General features: G+C 33.0%; 1 protein-coding gene across 4 annotated transcripts in view; it reads right to left on the bottom strand.

Annotated features, from left to right (window-relative positions):
• Positions 1 to 237: 237 nt before the first annotated feature.
• Positions 238 to 17806, bottom strand: part of LOC133188499 (polypeptide N-acetylgalactosaminyltransferase 5-like) — a 40920-nt gene continuing 23351 nt past the window's right edge. For 3 of the 4 annotated variants that reach the window (XM_061323952.1, XM_061323955.1, XM_061323953.1), the window contains 8 exons: positions 16912 to 17076; positions 16287 to 16503; positions 5139 to 5256; positions 4714 to 4899; positions 4368 to 4496; positions 4098 to 4202; positions 3710 to 3838; positions 238 to 3285 (listed from right to left, as the gene is read on the bottom strand). In XM_061323952.1, the coding sequence (XP_061179936.1) occupies positions 3139 to 3285; positions 3710 to 3838; positions 4098 to 4202; positions 4368 to 4496; positions 4714 to 4899; positions 5139 to 5256; positions 16287 to 16503; positions 16912 to 17076 (1196 nt within the window). In that variant the 3' untranslated portion in view covers positions 238 to 3138. Of the gene's footprint in view, positions 3286 to 3709; positions 3839 to 4097; positions 4203 to 4367; positions 4497 to 4713; positions 4900 to 5138; positions 5257 to 14777; positions 14992 to 16286; positions 16504 to 16911; positions 17077 to 17806 lie in introns of all 4 variants that reach the window. The other variant, XM_061323956.1, reaches the window with a different exon arrangement.

The following is a 17806-nucleotide window of genomic DNA, read 5'->3' on the forward strand; positions in this document are numbered from 1 at the left end:
AGTCGATATATCTATGGATCGACCTCATCAAAGGGATATACAGTCATATATATACAATTTAACAGAAGGCCTGTTGACCATATCTCTCCCCACATGAATCACCTTGGCCCTGCTCTTCTTCAGCATATCCTTTCCCTCTCAAAGTTCCATTGTATTCAAAGTTAGTGACATATCTTTATGCATGAACAATTTCTCAATTCTTACACATATACATGTATATGACAAAAAACACAAAAGTTGTTAAGTTTTGTTTGTTTATTAAGGCACACTTAGCTGGTGACCAGCCCTCACTTCTATTCATACACCACCATTTTATTTTATACCAAATGTGAAACAGAATCTGAAATGAATGAAACTCTTCACAGCCTTAAAGTATTGGAATTTACACTGCACAGTGGCTATAATTCTGTATTAGAGGAACAATGTAATATTCCACTTGTCAGAGTTAGATTGATAAATTAATACTTTTTCTACAAAATGTAAAGTGGTACATTTAAACAAAATAAAGCAAACCTTTTAATTATAACTAAACCAATTACAGCAGTTAATTGTCCAGTATAATTATGCAAAAAAAAGCCTCAAATATATATAAAAGTTTGAAGAAAAAAAATTGTATGCCATCTTCATGCATAATTGAATAAAAAGTTATATGAAGATTCAAAATACTGCCCCACTAAAGTCATAGTTAAATATGACCCCAAAAAACTTTTAAAACCATTAATACAAAGTGTAAGTAAGAAAAATACTCAGTGTTGTTATAAAGTTGATTATAGATTATAGTTTATATTGTAGAATAAACCAATATAAGAACAATGTAAAGAAAATCCAGTAGAAGTTGATATTGAAAAAAACAATGGCTTAACAGACTTATTAAATATGAAACTTTCAAGACTAAAATTGACTGTGACACCGACTGCTCACCCAGAGAGCAGGTAGGCCATACAAAGAGGAAATTTGACCTCATTCTTTACTAATCACAATGCTCTACAGGCATAAGGATTAAGAACTGTCTAATGAAAAATATGACATGATTATAACTAGTATAGAAACATTTTAGACATTCACCCCACTTGAGAACAATGTGTCTCATAATAATTCAACATAATGGATTTCATTGTCACTGATTAAAGAGAAAATATTCAAATATACATACATATATATATATTTATATGCAACAAATTATACTTATAAAATGTTCATAAAATAACAGCATGATACATCAAAGCACAAAGACCAACAAGTATAGAACACAGAACTTAAGTAAAAAGTTTGACATGGAATGCTTTTTAATAGGAGGGAGACATTTTTGTATGTTAGAGTATAGAATTGTAATAACTCATAATACTGCACTGGTCAGTTTGAGTTGAAGAAAAGAATTGATGACCAATCTGTTATGATTTTTTTATATGAAGGATCAGAATTGGTGAAGTTTAATTATTTATATGAAACTTCAACATTATCTTGAGGACCATAATATGTGTGATTAAAAAAAGAAATCTGTAAAATGAATGTGTCCAAAAAGAAATTTCTCCTGACATTTAAATTTGTAGGATTGAAAAAAAAAACTTTTATAATATATCAAACATAAGTTGTGTAAAACATAAGTTGTGTCCCTTGAAATTACCGGTATGCATAGGATAAAATGAAAATACTGAAATACACAGATATTTGGTGAATGTAAAACAAAGTCTCACAATAAAGGATAAACAGATACCGTAAACGTGAAAATTTACAAATGGGGCTTACTTACGGTAACTACATACCAAGTTAGGTGGAACATTTTGCTTTGTATGTAAACCATCTATTATTATAAATCATATCAATATACTGAAACCTGCAAGAATTCTGGAGTGAGAAAAACACTGTAAGCCTACTACGTCGATTTGGCCAATGAATAACATATGAAAATTTTCACATCTACAGAACAATGGTCAAAATCATTTGGCAAATATTTCTGTACACTAACCCAGATAGTATTGGTTTTGCAATCATGGGCTTTGATGAAAACAATGTAAAAAATGACATCATATCATCCTATAAAGAAAACATGCTAAATATCTGAAGCTTACTGTGTATGCAAAAATCTGAGCAACAATACATCTACAGGAATGTTTTGAAATACATATACATGTACATGGCAAATTGCAAAAGTTAACAACATTTAAAATTTAGCACCAATGTCTTTCCATTGACTTTCATTACAATAAAGCTGAATTTTGTATTTGAAACATAACTTGTAGTTAAATATTATTACATGTGCCTCATTTATAAGTAACATTTAAAAGCATCATTTTTAAATGACTGAGTCTTAATTTAAATTATAACAGTTCCAATTAATTAACTGAATATAAAACTGGAAATAGGAACATTCACCAGTTTAATTTTGCAATTAAGACTAAACCAAACAATTCTCAAAATTTGGAAAACTACAAAATGACCTAGGAAGAACCTGTCAAAGAACTTGACTAAATGTCAAAAGACAAATCTTGTACCACATATTTGTGACAACAAACATGCATTATCAACTTTTAGTCACATATAATATTCAATATTGTAAAAAATGATTTTATCTAGAAATGTAACATTCTGTGTGAATTCATATTTGCCATGATTTTATTATAAAAAAAAAACAGAGTAGAGGACTCAGATATAAACTTTAAGTACATTATTATGATATATAATTAAGCCTGGCTTATCTTGTATAAATGCGATTACAATACCTGTTTTACACCTTTGTAAATAAACATTCTTTTTAGCATTTTTTTTTTTATCTTGGAACACAAATTACAACCATACAGTCATTTAAAATGACATGGCTTACAACATATTGTTACCCACAATGCAATAACATCTGCAATGTCATCATATTTCAGTGTTCTCCATTCAATAAAAGAAAAAAATCACAGATCTAACAAAGCGACATTGTCTCCTCTACATAAAAAAATAATGTCTGCATTGCATAGAAAAATACTTTTTTTAACATTTAGTTTATCACACATGAATTTAAGCAGTATGATGCAAAGTTAACTCCCCCTTGTCATTATATTTGACAGTTCTCTTCCTTTAGTAAGGTGGGTAACTAATAATAACTCTCCAATCGGTAGTTGTGTGCCCTGCAGACACCAAAGTTGTCTGCCCCTAGTTTCTGACTATTCCACTAGGGGACTTTCTTTTCCACAGCCAGATCTGCCGATCAATTCCGGTACACGTCTTCATTGTCAGTTTCTGACCATCTACGCTGACCTCCATACACTTCTGGGTGTTGGCATGGTATATAGAATTATCCTGTAATGTGGAATTATGGGTAAATTAATTCTAACTTCTACTATGCTTATTCATACAACAACTTAATATTTTTTTCAACTTAATTGAAACAATACACTGTATTTATTTCCAATTCCAAATGGAAAGGAATTGGACAGCAGGCAAAAAATGCCTATTTAAGTCCTCTCCCTGAATTGTCAGACAATGTTATGCAAAAAAGTTCACTCATAACTAAACAAGATTTTAAATAAGACATTGTTTGAAGCAGTACGACAAAGCTGAAAATGTTTTAAACCAGTCTCAACATGAACAAAGTCAACATAGTATTTACTGATAAACAGGACACATATACAGTGAACAGATTCACGAAACAATGTCAGTCAAAAAGTTATCTTTTATTATCATTTGAGATTCTCAAAATAAGGAATCTTGATAAATGTCTGACCTCTCTATATTGCCACTCCTGGTTGCCTTTTTGGCTGTGGCATGGATACACAATGACATTCTCTCCTCCAGAGTAATCCAGACATCCATCATCTCGACGGATCTCACCATTCTTACTCAGCATCCAGTACTACAATTAATAGCGGAACTGTTTAGCACTTCATTTTTAAGAACTGTTGAGCACTTTATTTTTTAACTTTTTATAATCTACTGATACGAGTTTTACTTTTGTAAATCAAATTTAAACTTGGCAATGAGCCAGTGTTCCAATCCCATTCAATGCATTGAATATAATATATACTGAATAAAACACGAATCAAATTAGCATTTCTTTTATGTGGCTTTATATACAAATTTACAATAAAAACTGATTCACTGTCGATATTTACCTGGTTTCCTCCTTGGTTATGACATGGCCACATATTGACAGGCTTGTGGTAATTGTGGTTATCCACGGCACTGTCTATACACATTGGTTTGGCCTTGCTGCGTACCTGCAAAATTATTATTCATTCTGCATTAAACCATGCAATCTCTATAAAGAATACAATTTTACATCATATTGTTGCCTCAATTTTACACCAACGAAACAAATCATCTCTTTCACTCTTACTGCATTTTCAAATATTATTTCTGGAAACACATAAATGTTCATTTACCTCTCCAGATGCTAAGGCTTCTCCTGGTACAAATAGGTCAGGATATATATTTTTAACAAACCAATCAAAGCTTTTGCATTGTAAGTGCTCACGAAGTTTTTTCCTTTCTGAGACATCCCCATAATCTCCCTGTGAAAGGCAAAATAAACAATGAATTTTTTTATCCTAATATGCTAAAATGCCAATTAAGACCTTTGTGAAAACTTTATTTTTGAACTCTACCAACATTGCGTATAAAGTTGAAATTTTTTTTTTTGTTTTTTAAAATTGACTGAAAATTACCAAAAAAAAACCTTAATAGATTTAATTGAATTAAAACAAATAACTTTTTGTGACAATGTCATACCAGATCATAATTAAATCTCTCATAGTAGTAATTCTTGTAATCATCCATCCACACTTCAGCCAATCGGATTGAGTTTTTCTTGACGACATTCACGCCGGTCCTCCATTTGTAGGGACTTCTCTTTCTGAAGATGTGACCAACATGGGAACATGGGATGATCTCTAATGTTCCTCCACACATCCAAACCTATGTATAGAAACAAAAGATAATAATCTATATTTTTCTATAAACCTCTAGTATTTTAATCAAATTTGTCTAGATTTCAAGTGATTACTAATAATGTCTCTGATAATTGCTTTTAAAAATTACTCATACAAAATAAAATTTTATACAAATAACTCTGTGTTCTTCTCTCCATATATATTTATCACGCAAATATATCTCTAAGTGAGTTTTGGTGCCATGACCAGGATTATTTGGCTTACCCTAAATGAGAGTTCCAGATTTTCACCTCCCCAGATATCCATTCCAGGATCATAGGTTCCAATCTCTGTGAAATACTCTCTACTGATGGAAAAAAGTCCTCCTGCCATTGTAGGTGACCTTTAAAAGTAGGAGGTCAAAGGTGAAAAACGATACAACCAGATAATATCACAACAAAATAGGCAATACTTGAAGCACTGCATTGTGTTCATAAAACTCAAGATCAAAATTAAATTTTGAACAATGAATGTTAAAATGTAATTACTTAAATTCTGATTAGTTTTCAAATGAAACCAATGAATTTACCAGAAATAAGAATTTTTTAAAATTTAGTTCATACTTGAAAATAACTTAAAGACATATAAAATCTTTGCATTAAATTTCATTAATCAATTGGTCTATATGTAAAATCTCAGCATCTCTAGCAAGCTAGAAAGTGAGGACAGAACTAGAGCTAGGTTATACTATTAGAGTTATGCATGCAATTCTACAGTTCAGGGTGAGACTAATTTAAGCTAGAAGATTACATAGCAGAACATGAAAAGCATCCGTATGAAGCATGCAGATCTGACAGAACTTTGCATCACTTGTTGTATTCCTGAGTTGAAAATCACAACTGTTTCGACAATTATTTCACAATGAAAAAGCTATAATAACAGCTAGGTCATATAGTGAGCAAACTCATAGCAGTCCATGGTGGACAAAATTGAAACAGGGCCCATGGAGAACATATCTGGGCCCACAGTGGGCATTCTCATTGCAGGGCAGATTTCAATACATTGTTTGAATTAAGATAGTGTTTTATGAAGAATACATTTTTAGTAACATTGAAGAAATATCACTGAATATAACAAGTTGACATAATTCATGACACATCTTCTGCTCACAAGTAATTTTAGTGAAAAATGTGAGCAATTTGAATTTGTATTCTGTTAACAATTATAAGCCAGACAAGAGTTTAACTATACAATGGTGACAGGCAATGACCTTGACCTTGGGATGGGGGTCATATCACAGTCTTCTGTCTTTGGCAACCTTTAAATGAAGCAAGAATGTCATCCTTAACAGGTCTTGGAATGAACAAAACTCTCTTTATTTCATGAATTTCATGTAAGGGCTGACCAAATACCAGTATATAGAGAGAGACAGTACTTCAAGCAGTCAGATATACTGATGTTAATCCCCTCCCGAAAATGCTTTTGTATATAGGAGTAAAAGTGTGTTGTATCATTAAGTAGGTGAATTAAAGATTTTACATGACACCCTGATAAGTTGATATATACATTATATATATACTATACATTATAAAACCAATGATATGTCATCCTTGAAGAGATATCCAGCAAACCAATAAGAACCACCCAGTTTAGGTCAATTTATCCAAAAATGGCACCCATTTATGATAAAACTTTCATGGAGTCAAACAAAAGGCCATACCCTCCAACATTCTCTTACTGTTTTACAAGCAAAATTTTATTATTGATAAACATAAAAGTTCAAGATCCATCCTCTCCAGGATCAATAACAATGACTTTATTCTCTTAAATGTATAAACATACACTGTAGAGAGGATCAACATCTTCTATCTTATTAACTCCATTCATGCATTCAAAGATGATCGATTCAAGGCCTTACAAATTTAATGAACAAATTAAATGTTTTATATCTCAACGCCTTTCAGTTTCTAATTGATTTTCTAATTGGGTATTAAATTCTAATTGCTAAAATAAACAACATGAATTCACCTTTTTTTAAAAATTTGAGCAAAAAAAAAACAAAAAAAAAACAAAAAAAAAAAAACAAGAGGCCCATGGGCCACAACGCTCACCTGAGTCAATATGGCCCTGCTGTTCTTTGTCAGCAGATTTCTTCTTCTATATATTCATATGTAAAGCTTTGATCAACTGTTCTAGGCATAACCTAACCCCAATTGCCATGTTTTGAATGAAATTGAATCTAAACTTTCTGATGGATGCTTCTATATTCATATAACTAATCATGGTTTTTCTGTTCTTGAAACGGAATTTTAAAGATGTCTGCCATCCTACCCTGGGGGGTAGGGGGGGGGGGAGGGTTCATGATTTGAACAAACTTGAATCTACACTACCTAAGGATGCTTCCATATCAATATGACTAATTATGGCTTTGTTGTTCTTGAGAAGAAGATTTTTAAAGATATTTCTTATATAAATTCTTTTCCCCGATAATGTCCCCACCCTACTACTGCAGGATGCCTTGAACAAACTTGAATCTACAATACTTGGGGATGCTTTAATATCAAAATGACTAATCATGGCTTTCCTGTTCTTGAAAGATTTTAAAAGATTTTTTCTATATATTCCTATGTAAAACTTTGATCCCCCATTGTGGACCCACCCTACCCCAGGGGGTCTTGATTTCGACAAACTTGAATCTACACTACCTAAGGATGATTCCATATCAATATGACTAATTGTGGCTTTGTTGTTCTTGAGAAGAAGATTTCTGAAGAATTTTCCTATATATTCCTATGTTAAACTTTGATCCCCCACTGTGGCCCCACCCTACCCCCTGGGGTCATGATTTGAACAAACTTGAATCTACATTACCTGAGGATGATTCCATATCAATATGACTATTTGTGGCTTTGTTGTTCTTGAGAAGAAGATTTTTAAAGAATTTTCCTATATATTCCTATGTTAAACTTTGATCCCCCACTGTGGCCCCACCCTACCCCCTGGGTTCATGATTTGAACAAACTTGAATCTACATTACCTGAGGATGATTCCATATCAATATGACTAATTGTGGCTTTGTTGTTCTTGAGAAGAAGATTTTTAAAGAATTTTCCTACGTATTCCTATGTAAAACTTTGATTCTTCATTGTGGCCCCACCCTACCCCCAAGGGTCATGATTTGAACAAACTTGAATCTACACTATCTGAGGATGATTTCATATCAATATGACTACTTGTGGCTTTGTTGTTCTTGAGAAGAAGATTTTTAAAGAATTTTCCTTTGTATTCCTATGTAAAACTTTGATCCTTCATTGTGGCCCCACCCTACCCCCTGGGGTCATGATTTGAACAAACTTGAATCTACACTACCTGAGGATGATTTCATATCAATATGACTACTTGTGGCTTTGTTGTTCTTGAGAAGAAGATTTTTAAAGAATTTTCCTATGTATTCCTATGTAAAACTTTGATCCCTCATTGTGGCCCCACCCTACCCCCGGGGGTCATGATTTGGACAAACTTGAATCTACACTATGTACTGAAAGTTTCCCATAAGTTTCAACTTTTCTGGCCCAATGGTTCTTGAGAAGAAGATTTTTAAAAGAAGACACCAAATTTTCACTTCTTCTTAATTATCTCCCCTTGGAAGAGGGCATGGCCCTTCACTTGAACAAACTTGAACCCCTTCAACCAAGGATGCTTTGTGGCAAGTTTGGTTGAAATTTGCCCTGTGGTTCTGGAGAAGAAGTCGAAAATGTGAAAAGTTTACAGACGGACGGACGGACAGACAGACTACGGACAAAATGTGATCAGAAAAGCTCACTTGAGCTTTCAGCTCAGGTGAGCTAAAAAAAAAAAAGGAAATTCTGACTCTGTAGTACATTGTAACATTTTGACCATACATCAAATACTAAAAACTGCCACAACAAATACTAGTAAACCCATACAAAATTGAATTTTCTATTTCTTCACCACAGAGAAAAAGATCTTTCAGCAAGTCTATAAGATCAGAACATCTCAATATAAAAAATTATCTACTGGTATCATTGATTTAGGGAAGCCTCCTTCAATCTAACTCCATTTTCTGTTATTCAACAGATAGTCTATAGAGACAGCACAGACAAGCAAAAACTCTATAATTACAGAAAAAAAAACATCTACATCCTAGAAACCTGCCAAATTCACCAACAGTAGAGATCCAAGTCTGAGTTAAAAACAATAAAAATTAGCATCTCGTGTGGGCATTTCTATTAACAAGAACCCATTGTTTTACACAATTCATTGGCACTAGGATAGATTTGAAATGAAAAAAAAAAAGACTTTTTGTGGTTATAAAAAAAACCCACAGCATTTAAAAAGTAATCTTCTCAACGAGAAGTTAACAAATTATGTATGTTCACAAGACACTTTATACATTTACATGCTGTTCAAGGAATAAATTACTTCATAACAATATTATTCATTATTCACTTTTCAACACATTAACCAATTACTCCATAAAAAAGAAAAAAAAAAAAGAAATGAAAATGAAATAATGCTTATCTAAGTTCATTGTGTGGTCACAATTTTCTTTCACCACTAAATATGAATTAAATTTAATGCCTTCCCTCTCCCCAACAAAAATAAAACACATGCACTTAGCAATGTTCAGTATCAGACACACAGAATTCAAATATTTTATTTCTATGTAAAGTCATGTAAAAACCTCTAAACCTCTTAACGCTGAAATATCAAACAAGCAAAATCACCATTATTTAAATCTAAATATATACATGTACTTGTATTCATATATTAAAGCTGCAAGCAACACCAATTTCTAATTATTTGCAGGACTCCAAAGAAAGAAAGAAACACTATAGCTGTCTAGCAAAAAAAAATAAGAACCATCCCAATATGATTAATACCCCTCCCCAATTTTAAAATGCATGTAGTATAATTACAGAAGCTGGAATTATTTATTTTAGAATTGATAACAATTAACTGGAAAAAGGGAATTTTTTCCCCCTTTTATTATAGTGACAGAGTGTTCAGTAAGACACAGATTTTCAGTAGTAGGAGCATCTGGTCCCATGCTACATGTAGCTAATCTAGAAAAGAGATATAATGCTATGACTTAGTCTGCAGCTAAAAGCATCTGAAAGACCGAAACTAGATCTAAATTAAATTTTGGAAAAAAAAAATCATATACTTGCAGGTGCACTAGCTTGCATTTGATTTTAGTAGTGTCAGCATGATATATTCATGCTCAGCAAATTTTTAGCTTCTGTACAGTAAATGTAGTGATTCATTTAGCTGGTCATATCTGATGAGAGCTAAATTTAGCTAGGGGAAATCACTCTGCAAGATATTACTATTCCTAGCAATCTTAAAGCTCTTATATTGGAATATAAGGGGGATAACTCCTAACCAACCCACCAAGTAGGGCTTATGAAGGATTTCCGGGTTTTATTGATATACTGTGGTAGATCCATCCAACGGAATATCAGTTGCCAGTCAAATTTGCCTACTTGAATATTTCTGGCAGAAAATGCCTTAAACTCAAGGGTGTCATCTTTAATGTTGGGCATTTGTGGGTAAACAACATGGCGTTTATCATCTGCTATTCTGTCAAGAAGGGGCTCCAGCCACCCTGTTAAGGTATCAATTTGAAACATAAAATTCTCAGCTATGCTGAGTACATTGTATGCCACACTTATTAGATTTCTGATTAAAGCACACCATATTACATGTCAGTCCCACTGGAATGGCTGTCTCTTCAAAGAATTAAATAAAATCATTAAATTTTTAGAATTTCCTTCAGAAGATACTGATAGCATTGACAGTATGTTGAATTCCACAGTAAAAAATTCTGATGATTTCACCACCAAAAATCATTGCATATGACACTATGCAATTTTGTAGAATTTTCTGTATTGAACAACATGAAGTCACACCTACAAAGATGTCAAGGTAGAAATATGTCTCCAGATTTATAAATCTGATTTCACTAACAGCTCAACTGAATTTCAGTACCAATCGGCCCTTGACTTCTTTCTAGTTTTTTTTTTTATGACCCTAGGTTAGTCTCAGATTCAGGAGTTACAGTTCAGGTTTAAATGTACATGTATATAGCGATGCATACACTCTGGCATAGTAGAAATGTACAGTAGGCAGGACACTGCATACTACTACCAACACAAGTACACACTAGAATAAGCATTTCATGCAGAAGTCTAAAAGAATATCACAGTGCAGAACATGCTATTGCAGAAAACCTAATGCAACTGAATTAAATGTGATGTGACAGGGCTTTTTACAGAAATGTGTCTACTTTAAAATTGTGCAAATTTACAGAATATTAATTATGTGTATAAACTATCATTATTAACAATGTGTAAACTAACAAAGCAATTGTAAAGTAATATTTACAAGAAGAAGTTTACAAAAAGTTTACAGACTGAAGTCTTTCTTACTAGACTTAGCATAAGAAAAGATCATCGCAATTTTGTAAGATATATCAAAGAAAATGAATTTTCAGTTAGCTTGTTTAATTCAAATGAGGAGTTTGCGAAACATAAATTGCACAGGATATTAGCACTGTGTTAATCCAATAAATGTCTCCTAACCAAAATACATTTTGTTCCCCAATACTCAACAGGACACTTTCCTATTCAACGTTTATGGGCAAATTTCTCGAATTGTGGATGATATGTCAGCAGAGAATTATGGGAGTAATTCTTCCCGTAATGAAATTTGACAAGTTTAGACGCTAAGTAAATTAATGCTCAAAATCAATAATCATAAACATTTGCCCAGTGTTATGTTAGGATCATTTCCACGTTATGTTATCCCCATTAAAATCAAGCTGCAGTTTCTATGGTGATCTGAAGTTTCGTTAATTCTTGAAAAAATAACCTTGTTCAGGAGAGTGCACAGATCCCGCCTCCAAATGTACTCAATAAAACCCAAAAAACTAAAGGGATATATTAATTGGAATATGTATTTAACAAGTTATTTGTTAATGAAATCATTAGATGTTCAGTCAAATCTGTATACAAGTTGTTAGATGTCCGTTTAATTGTACAAGAAATGTTAGATTTTCTTTAAATTGTAAAAAAGATATTAATGAATGATTAAATAAGTAAAGTTTGATGTGACGGATTACTTCATTAGGCCTAGTCTAGGAGAGAGGTAAGGTCAAATCTGTTTACAAGTTGTTAGACATCCTTTTAATTGTACAAGAAATGTTAGATTTTCTTTAAATTGTATAGGAATGATTAAAAAAAATATTGTTTGATGTGATTGATTAATGTGTGATATATTGAGAAAAATATGTGACATAATTGTTAAATTTAACTATAGCTGCACAGCACTTGATAGCTGCATGTTAAAAGCCTACAAGAAAACTTTGCAGATTACTCTAACAACCGGTGTTTATTTTTTTGTGAATAATTGATGTAAGCAAAAAACACTCGTGATTAATTGTTAAATCATATGTTGTTGAAGAGTAGAGAAAATTGCCTACAAAAATCTATATACACTATTCCCTCTTACAAATGAAGGTGAATATTTGACTTGTTGAAGAAAGCCACCCACCTAACGGGTTGTACGATAGAGAGTCGATCGTTAGGGTCGTAATTAGTGGGTCTAGGCATCCAATCAAATGTCAGCTGCCAGTTAAATTTGCCCACAAAAATATTTTTAGCGGGTGTGCCTCTCAATGTGAGATCGTCATCCTTTATAGTTTCTATGACGGGCGTGACGACATGGTGCTTTCCTTCCCCAATCCTCGCGAGCAATGGTTCAAGCCATCCTGTACTCAGCGAAAAACAAGAAATATTACAGTCAATAATTTAACAAAATTGGTCTTGATTTGCTGGAGTCCAGTGACTGGAAATAAATACTCTTTCAAAAAAGACCTTCTTTTTTGACAATTATATTTTTTAAAAAAACTGAAAAAATTCTTAAATGCTTGGTGTAGACCAGTGTATTCTATGAAGTTTTAAAAGCAAGTTATCTGACAACTGAACTGATCATTACTTCTCCACAAATTTATGGAATACACATTCCACTGATGCCTGGTAATGAGAAAGTTAACCAAAGAAATAAAACAGCTGACAAGAATGCTAAAACAAAACTCGCTGAACAAAACTGAAAAAACTGATCAGCTGTTGAAAATTTAATATGTAAGACCCTCATTAACAAAGTACTTGAAGGAATCAATTTTTAATACAGATAGTCCCCACTTCCTCTTCACTGACACGATAATCATTTTTCTGATAGCAAGGGTTTTCTCTAAGACAATGCTAAACAGTCAACAAGCACAGCTGTCCAGTGACATGACTTATTGATAAACTTGGGGGGCCCAATCAATTTACTGTCCACAGAACCCTCAAGATAAAAAAAAAAGTCTCCCATTGAAATTCTAATATGAATGGACAACAAGACCAGAATGTTCCAAATATTATAATCCATATACCAGTGCTGATCAAAGGGAAAAAGTAATTTGGTGCATAATAGATAGTGTAAAAACAGTTAAGCAGTATATATATCATGTATACTATATTTTTGTATCAAGACAGTGGTAGATTACAAGATGTGGAACATTTTTGAAATGGACTTGTGATATATAGGAATACAAGCCATATCTCTTAGTCTAATAAATATTTATGACCATATATAAAGAGGATATGGACATATCTATGTAGAGATAAATAAAAAAAATAATGCTTAAAAACTTGAAGATGAATAACTTGAAAATATTAATGGGGGGTAGACTGACAAAATATTGATAATTTTATCCCCTCTTAGCAGGTTTCTACAATATGTATTCTTGAGACCAGAGTGAGAACCAAAGATATACATGTATATATAGAATAATATGATATAACCCTCTTGTATGGACCATCTGTAAAATACCTAAGCGCAGTGGTTTTGTTGCGGACACTGTAATTATTGTGGGATTTCACTTTCTTCCATCTGAATATAAGATTCCAGTCAAATCCCCCCACAGAAGTTGCGGTACCAGAGAAGTATTGTAATGTTTCAGCAGAAATGCTGTCAATATCAGGACAAACAACATTTCTTTTGTTGGCTGCAATGCGGTCCAGAAGGGGTTCTAGCCAGCCTGTATGAAAATTGGCGACTTCCTTTTATTAGTCTGTACCATATTTTAATTTTGTAACAAAATATGTCATATAGCCTAAGCCAGTCTAAACCATATAGATAATTTTTTGGCTTTGTTTTCAAGTTGTAAGAATTTGTGTACTACCCTTATCTGATCAAAGAAAAACAAATAATCAATGATTTGATCTAGGAATTTGAATTTTAAATTGCCTTAAATATTCAAATAAAGCAATATTTGAAATACACATATACTGATATTCAGTCCTCAAATAACAGTTTGGCTGAACAGAAATATTTTGTCTAGTCCAGATTCTGTATTTGTCCTTTTGTAATATTGTCAATGATCTCATTGAATATCCCACTTAATTAATATCCAGTGAACTTACAGTGATGAAAACTACCAAAATAGTAAGTTAGAATGTAATATTACTGTAGCTCTGGCAAGTGAATGTGATTCAAAGTCATTAAGCAAAATTAAAACAGGATCTTAGACTTAGGAAATTAAGTAGAACTAGCATGGGATTCTACAGGTAAAAACATTCTAGGCAAAATCTCAACAGACAGACACACAGCCAACTATAACATGGTAAGTCTGGCAGCAATCAAGATTTCACTGGCACAACATTGCCCGAGTGATTTCTAGCTGGTTAGGCAAAATTCGGCTTTGGAAGGAGAAAAAAAAACGTGTTTTAGTTAGGCATCAAGTGTAGCAGATATGCATGATAGAAAGTTTGTCTGGCAGATGGAAGTTGAAGAAGTGAATCCTAAACAAAGAAACTGGGGCACATGTGCCCCCAAATCTACGAATCTGACACCAACCTAACTGGGTCAACATTAGTTTTCATTTTGTCCTTCGTATAGGATGGGATTGGCATCCAATTGAATGTCAGATCCCAGTCAAACTTTCCCACATGAATCTGATCAGGGCTAAACCAGGCAAACTGTAGCGTGTCATCGTTAATGTTGTCTATAACTGGTGCGACCACATGGCGTTTGTCCTCTGCAATACGACCCAGCAAGGGTTCAAGCCAGCCTGCCAATAGAACAGGGAACATAATCAACCTGATTTCTTTTGGACTTGAAAGGTTAATGAGCCCTGTTCCTCACTTCCTGACACGTTGATTAGTCATCTCCTGGAAGCTCAAACGCTTCAAAATACATGCAGGTTGGCTTAATCAATGGATCCTTTAGTATCCATGTACTGCAACAAAAAGGGGAGGGGGAGGTGTTTCTCTAAGAAACATACTCTGGTCCCTCTTTTTGTATGAACCTTTTTCTGTGTGTTTGAGGCCACTGGCTGTGTTTTACTAGATGTTGTGACGATTAAAATGAGATGTTTTTAAACTATTAATGTCATGAAATCAATTTCAGGATTCCGTAAGATATATTTTATGCACTACAAAGCAATATGATATATTGAAGACATTTTGTTAATGTGTGATTTAACTGATATAGAAAAAGAGTTCAAAATACAATGTAATGAGAAAAGATCCGTTAGAATTTCAGTGTTAATAGTATAATGAAGTCTTAATTGGGAAAAATGAAAGTGCCAGTTGTATGAAGATTTCGATTAAACCTTAAATTGTCGCACTTCTTTCAGAACTCAATGTTAAGGACACTACTGGTTTTATTAAGAGGCTTTAACTGTTACATAAAATACATCAAGATGCAGATCAAAAATTTATTAAGGAGAGGGTGCATGAGTATTCATTTTCATGACTTTAATAATAAAATTTAATACTCCTACTCCTAGATATTTTGATTTGTTCAACACTATTGAGTCCAAAATCAATTTAATAAAATGTGTAGGATATAACATCATGAATATTCATAATGAATCAAATATATACGATACATATACAATAAAAAGGAACATCTGAAATTCTTTTTTCTTAATAAAAGTAAAAGCAAAAAATCCAAAGTGATTAAAGTCTTTTAAAATTGAAATAACAGATATATATACATGTATATATGTATAAGCAGAGACCATTTTTTGTCTCCAAAGCTTTTAAGGTTTTTTAGTCAGAATTTCATTAAAAAAAAATTAAGTGGAAGAGAGCTTCCCCTGCAAAACAGCTCTTTGAAATATATATCATGCTTGTTAATAATTAACAATTACTGCATCTATATTTACATTGCAAATATTCATCCCCATGCAGTTAAAAATAGGACATTCAAATTTACAGGCCAAACATTCAGTCATGCATGCAGCATTTAGACTTATGGAAGTGCAACAATTTATACATTGTCTCTGATTAGGGAACTGCCTAACATCAAAGCCTACACAACACAGACACCATGGACATATCGTGCAGCGTGGCCAAATACCTGACAGGGAGATAGTCTTTGTACTCTCTGCGTTTGCGCTCGTAATCGGGGATAGCATGCCAATTAAACTGCATGTTCCAATCAAAACCCCCGATACTTGTTGCCCTGGCATTGCCATACTGATATTTGAATGAGTCGTCTTCAATGACATCAATTACGGGGCAAACAACAATGGTTTTATCTTTAGCGATACGATCAAGGAGCGGCTCAAGCCAACCTATAAAGGGCACACAACTCTGGTTAGAATCCATCAGACACAATATCACTTAAGTCGAAAGAGGAGTTCAGATAATTCCCTTTGAGGAATTACTGGAATTTTAAAAGTTAATGATATAAATGAGCCTGTAAAAGATTCATTACAGAATATCATCTACTCGGTACACTGAAAAAACAACACCATCAATGTTATTATGTAAAATTAAAAAAATACTTTTTCATTAAAGTCCATTCAAATTGTATGATTCAAATCCCTTTAAACCAAATCAAGCAAATTTAAGAATCAACATCACATTGGTAATTTCAGATAAATAAAACTTTTCTTCATCAATTTATTAGATATTAGCAAGAAACTTTCAAAATGTGTTGTTTTCACACAATTCACGCGATGAAGAAACTATGATACAACCTTCTGCACATTCACAGTGGGAGTCCAGGTACGTCAGCACCTCTCCTGTTGCCACAGAGTAACCAAGGAGACGGGCTCGGATCAGACCCTCACGTTTCTTTGTTCTAACAACCTTGACCTTCTCAAGCTTGGCTATATAGTCCTCCAAGGGCTGCTTTAGATGATCTACACACAAGAAGAGAGTCCATGTAAGTTTTAATTTTTAAAACAATACGTTTTTGATTGCAGACTGTGTAACCAATGACCAATAGCTATGTTTTATGTTTTTAATTATCAAAATTAAGAAAAAAAATTCAATTAATTAATTGCATTCACTTAATCATTTAAAAAAACCTACAGACAACGTCAACTAAACATCTATATATATCTGCAGCATGACAGATAATAAATAATCTGAAATATATATATGATTATAATTTTAAATCTTGAAATTAACATCAAAACTGTCCTAGAGCCAAAAATAAAGAGACCATAGGCAAGGAAATGCCAAATTGATAAAGTTTTCCATGTGCTGATGGCTCTTGGATGATAAATATTTTGAATTCCCCCAATGTGTCAAATTAACATGCAAATTTTTGACAATTCATCAATATGACATTTGTGGTTGATCTGTGTACATGTTGGGGTTTGTAGAAATCAATTAAAAGTTGAATGTTTTGTCATGCCTGGCCTTTCCTTGTGGGAGTGGTAATCAATCAGTTCAGTTTTTCTTACATTATTGAAGCACTGGGCCTGACAGCAAGTCTTTTGACAGGTAATCCATTTTCGCATACTACCAAATGTTTAATTCAAGCAAATCATTTGAAACATTGAATCAAATACTATATGTTCAACCCAGTAAAAACCATCTTCATGATTTTCAATCTGGACCCCCCCCCCTCCCCCCCCCCCCAGC

Source organism: Saccostrea echinata, unplaced genomic scaffold, assembly GCF_033153115.1.
Source record: "Saccostrea echinata isolate AGI-Se365-2 ecotype Australia unplaced genomic scaffold, CSIRO_AGI_Sech_v1 ptg000016l, whole genome shotgun sequence".
NCBI classification, from domain to species: Eukaryota; Metazoa; Mollusca; class Bivalvia; order Ostreida; family Ostreidae; genus Saccostrea; species Saccostrea echinata.